At 40.3% G+C, this 4,971-nt stretch overlaps 2 protein-coding genes across 2 annotated transcripts; one reads left to right on the top strand and one right to left on the bottom strand.

Annotated features, from left to right (window-relative positions):
- The first annotated feature begins 545 nt into the window (after nt 1-545).
- On the top strand, nt 546-2,478 carry Atg5 (autophagy protein 5). Its single transcript, XM_011507898.1, has 4 exons — nt 546-1,047; nt 1,116-1,327; nt 1,389-1,711; nt 2,079-2,478. The coding sequence occupies exons 1-4, from the start codon at nt 892-894 to the stop codon at nt 2,189-2,191; spliced, it is 804 nt and encodes a 267-aa protein (XP_011506200.1). The 5' UTR covers nt 546-891; the 3' UTR covers nt 2,192-2,478.
- A 264-nt stretch (nt 2,479-2,742) lies between these two features.
- Nucleotides 2,743-4,358, bottom strand: LOC105368776 (uncharacterized). Its single transcript, XM_011507897.1, has 2 exons — nt 4,096-4,358; nt 2,743-3,034 (listed from the first exon to the last, which is right to left on the bottom strand). The coding sequence occupies exons 1-2, from the start codon at nt 4,189-4,191 to the stop codon at nt 2,801-2,803; spliced, it is 330 nt and encodes a 109-aa protein (XP_011506199.1). The 5' UTR covers nt 4,192-4,358; the 3' UTR covers nt 2,743-2,800.
- Nucleotides 4,359-4,971: the final 613 nt, after the last annotated feature.

Raw genomic sequence — 4,971 nt, 5'->3', positions numbered from 1 at the left:
TCTATTTGTGTAAACTTTTTTTTTTTTTTTTATTATATTTCAATAACATTAAATCGTACTTCACTGCTTATTAATTTGAATATACGTTAATATCTAACCTCGACTTTATTAAGAAATCGATTTTACTCAAATTTAACACAGCTGTATTTAATGATTTATTTTGTCAAAGGATTATGATAAAATTACATGAAATTATCGACGTTTTATATGAAATGACAGAGTAATTTCACTGTTTCCCTATTAGACTTTTTGCGTACTCAGCGCATTAATATTAAAAGAAAGAAAAAAATTAAGTGTAATGTACAGTACAACTGAATTGATTATAAATACGGGCGTTTTGAAAATTTTTATAAATTTCCATTTAGTGCCAGTATTAATGACTTATTAATACAATTATACTTTCGTTCATTCATTCATTCGTTTGTTTATTTATTTATTTATTTTATTATTTTTTTTTTTTTTTTTTTTTTTTTTTTTTTGTAACTTTCTTCAAGTTGTAACAAGTAATTGCCATTGTCGTATTAATGACTGAATAATGCAATGTCCATGATGCTGCCATACATTTGGAAATGTGATTAATTTATAAGAAAAGTGAAAAGTTGTCAAAGTAACTTCGGGTTTAATCGATTTATCCTCTGTTAGTACATGTAATTATGTCTCGGAGGCCATAATCAGCTAGAGCTACACTCTATGGACGCAAGATGTAGCGAAGCTATTGTATTGAAGTTTTGAGAGGTGCAACTTTGACGTAAGTTGAAGCAAAACATAACCTACTTAATATCGCTGAACTTTGTTAGCCAATTAATGTATACATAGACATGCTGATAGCAATCAATTTTTCGCTTTGCATTATTTAGATACGTACTGGTTGATTTTTAATTAGTAAGTAAAATGGCAAACGACAGAGAAGTCCTTCGAGAAATATGGGAAGGCAAGATTCCTGTTTGTTTTCAATTAGACTCCGAGGAAGTTTATGAGCTACAAGCTCCGGATCCCTTTTATTTGATGGTCCCAAGATTAAGTTACTTTCCACTTTGTACTGACAAGGTGAGTTTGAACTTTTGTGTCTTATATTAATTTAGATGAACGGTGATTGGCACTGTTTCATGTCGCAGGTTAGAAAACATTTTCTACGCCACGTGCAGCAGGATATACAGGATAAACATGAAATTGAAATGTGGCTGGAATTTAATGGTACGCCGCTCAAGTGGCATCTTCCAATTGGGGTACTAATGGATCTTTATCACAACGACATACAATTGCCATGGAATATCGTTGTACACTTTAACAAGTTTCCCGAAGATGTCCTCATTCGTTGTCATAATAAGTACGTTGTATTGAAATCCTAATAAATGGTATTAATTGATAAATTAACGGGTTGATTTTAGAGAAGTCGTGGAGGCGCATTTTCTTTCTTGTATCAAAGAAGCGGATGTACTTAAGCATCGTGGCCAAGTGGTCTCGAGTATGCAAAAGAAGGATCACAATCAGCTTTGGCTTGGACTCTTAAATGATAAGTTTGACCAGTTTTGGGCTGTGAATCGAAAGCTAATGGAAGGGACTTGCGACGAAGCTTTTAAATACATACCGTTCAGATGTTACACCAATGAAGATAAATATATACAAAGATTGATAAAGCCCGTTAACGAAGAGGGTCAAAGGAAAGTCTTGAGACATTTATTGAACGAGGTTTTTCCAGACATGGACCAAGGTTCGAAAGATTTACTCAATTAAGAGATATTTAATATTGTCGTATTTAATTATCATTAACGTTTCATCAATTTACTTTAATAGCATGAGGTTAATTAATCCTCAGTGACGTGAAAAGTTATCGTAGCAAATATTTCTTTAATCCCAAGGTACATATTTCTCATAAATTCTTTGAACTTAACTTTCTCTTACAAGCCTTGGAATGTAATTAATAAAATCAAAGTCGTATCACATTTCAATAATTTATGGGCAAACCTTGTATATCGAGTGAACATATTCGAGTAATATATTGATATCGTCAAAATGTTATACTTAGCACTAGTCATCTGACTGATAATTAATTAACCCAAAAACTCTGAATTCTACAGTTGTAGTACGTACCCATGGCATCGTCCTTCCACTGGATACACCACTTCAGTGGCTCTCGGAGCATCTCAGCTTTCCAGATAATTTCCTTCATTTAGTCTTAGTATCGTCGTAACACACGTGAACGAACCCGCTACATTTTGTAGCTGCCTACTGTAGATTAGAAGATAATCCCAGCGAAGGAAAATATTATTTTATTTTTTTATGAATCAATATTTTGTTTCTATGAATAAGCAATTGATCGTATTATGCTAAATTGTAAGAACTTTATCAGTGTTTGCGTAAGTGGTGAACAGCAATGCAGATCAGTCGAACTACATTTATATCGAGTAAAGAATCTGACAAAAATCATAGAAATATACTGTACAAAATGTGTAGTAATCAAATGCGCAACTGTATGTTGTATATATATATATATATATATATATATATATATATATATATATAAGCTTAAAATTATATAAAAATTAATACGTCAAATATTTATAAATATTCATTTATTTTAGTCGTTCGGAAAAGAACGCTACTGTCGTTCACTTTTTATTACATTTTTATTACAAATTTTATTTATAATAACAATTTACTTTATGCCAATAAAGGAGATTATTTAAAACAAAAACAAAAACAAAAACAAAGACGAAAACAATACAAAAGGAAAGGAAAAAAAAATTTACAATTTCTATTTGTAGTGAAAAATATACGATAATACAATGTTTGTTTGGAGTTAACTTATTGTACAGCTTTCGCGCGGCTTTCGGTACATTCTCAACAGGCGAGAAGACAATCGTAAATTCTCTTGCGCCTCAATTGCGGCTTTCAAGGTTGTCCTATGCACTACAACAGCTTCGTTACCATTATTAGTGTACGTCACTGTTCTTCGATTAACACCGAAACTCAAATAAGACCTGCTTTTGCCCTCGCTCGTCTCGTTTCTCCGTGATTGATGTAATTGCTGCTCCTGTACGAGTAAAACAATTTGTATATAAAGGGAAAATTCTCCGTAACTAATAATCGAGACTGTTTGTGAATCCCAGGGAGATGGTGTTTGCATTTTGCAGTTGGGAATGTTGGGAACGAAGAAGGAGCTGGCTGTTCAAAGAAACGATAGAAAAAGAAAAAAAAAAAATCAAAAGGACAAAGGATCTTGTGGTACGTTAAAGATTATTTAAGATGAGATTAACGTTAAGCTCAAGCGCGAGGCTTTAACGACGACATCCGACTATTGGCTTGCGGGTTGAGTTTCGTTTCTGAAATCGCTCGACGTGTCTTGCATAATCGAGCGGCCAACGCAGCTTATTGTCATTTTCGAGCCAAAGGGGCGAATAGGGGAAAAGAAAAATGCATTTGCGATAGCGCGAGCGTATTTAATAAAGTCGAAGATTGTGAAAAATGCACGTCCGTGGCCGAGGACGCTATCCGAGACGTTACCGAGCTACCGTCGCCCAAGACATTCGTACGAGCCGCCAACGCACATTAATTATGACATTGATGTAATTATAAGTCGGGCTTGAAAATTATCACCGTAATAATAACGTACAGAATTTGTCGTGGCGATCGTCAACGGACATCGTCGATCGATCAGTGGCCGTGCGAAAGCGCGCTTACTTACGTAATGACTTTAGGCCCTCCAAAGGTCATTGATCGACGAGGGCGAGGAGTACGAGGACAATCACTACGACGACGACGACGACGACTACGACCGCGACCACGACGACGACGACGACGACGACGACGACGACGACGACGACGACGACGACGACGACGACGACGACGACGACGACGACGACGACGACGACGACGACGACGACGACGACGACGACGACGACGACGACGACGACGACGACGACGACGATGACGACGATGACGACGACGACGATGACGACGATGACCACGACGTCCACGACGACGACGACGACTACAATCACGACCACGACGAGGTTTTAAAGTGCGCGATTACGCGCTGACTGGCAACCTCGGCCTTCCGAGCGCGCGCCCTCGAACATACCTGGGCAGGCTTACCTTAAAGATGACGAGCGCCGTATCTCGATACCTCCGACGAATCTCCCCCCGGTCGAGCGCGACAATATCATCGGGTGGCTCGTAACTCCCGCTCATCCGCGGCTACTCTTCCGCTGCTTCTCGTCCCACTGGATTATCATGGGCTAAGAGGGTGGGGCTTTCTGGTAGGGGACGAGGGAGAACAAGGAGAGGCAGGCGGCGACAACATGAACACGCCGATACCAAGCGGATAAAAATACGCAGGGAGTGGGGCGCGTGCGCGCGCTATTATAGCCGGAGGCGCGCGCAATTGTCCCGAGCGAGCGCGGCCACTCGCGTCTTATCCGGCCGCCACCGGACGAGCGCCACTCGCTATTAGGATACGGATTTCGCGAGGGGGCCTTGGGAGGCGAAGGGCGATTTACGGCCCCGCCGACTGATTAATGGGAGAAACTCCGCGCGGAGGTTTTCGATTAATTTGAAATTCCTCGAGGCCGGCGCCCGCGCGCCCCTCCTTCCCTCCCTGCTCTTTGCTGCCTTGCAAGTGCTTATTTATAGGCCGACTTTTACTTTAATGCGGCCGTTAATGAGGCTTTGTTGTTTGGGACGGGGGCTCGGAACCGCTTCCCAAGTACGCGATAAGAGCGAGTTCGATATTTAGCATCGGCCCGGGCGCTCGCCGGGAAGTAAGTAATATGGGCCGGTTTAACGGACGTCGAGGTCGCGCGCTCGCCGGAGCGGCGTTTTCGACAGTGAAGGAGAGATGCTTATTACGCACCGAAAGGAAAGATAATTTACGAGCGAAGGAAATATCTTTGCATGCGCGATGCGAATAATAATTGGTTGGCAGCTGCGCTCTTTCATCCGCCTGACTGCCTCACTGCCTCACTGCTAATA

This window comes from Ceratosolen solmsi, unplaced genomic scaffold (assembly GCF_000503995.2).
Source record: "Ceratosolen solmsi marchali unplaced genomic scaffold, CerSol_1.0 scaffold1, whole genome shotgun sequence".
Taxonomy (NCBI): domain Eukaryota; kingdom Metazoa; phylum Arthropoda; class Insecta; order Hymenoptera; family Agaonidae; genus Ceratosolen; species Ceratosolen solmsi.
Note: the sequence above shows the minus strand (reverse complement) of the source record. Positions and strands in the feature narration are given on the sequence as shown.

Excerpts from the sequence above, each read along its gene's own strand:
- Atg5 (XM_011507898.1), top strand. The coding sequence starts at position 892 with ATGGCAAACGACAGAGAAGTCCTTCGAGAAATATGGGAAGGCAAGATT. Across the intron at positions 1,048-1,115 it reads TTCCACTTTGTACTGACAAG|GTTAGAAAACATTTTCTACG; the intron begins GTGAGTTTGAAC and ends TTCATGTCGCAG. Across the intron at positions 1,328-1,388 it reads CTCATTCGTTGTCATAATAA|AGAAGTCGTGGAGGCGCATT; the intron begins GTACGTTGTATT and ends GGTTGATTTTAG.
- LOC105368776 (XM_011507897.1), bottom strand. The coding sequence starts at position 4,191 with ATGAGCGGGAGTTACGAGCCACCCGATGATATTGTCGCGCTCGACCGG. Across the intron at positions 3,035-4,095 it reads CGGCGCTCGTCATCTTTAAG|GAGCAGCAATTACATCAATC; the intron begins GTAAGCCTGCCC and ends TTACTCGTACAG.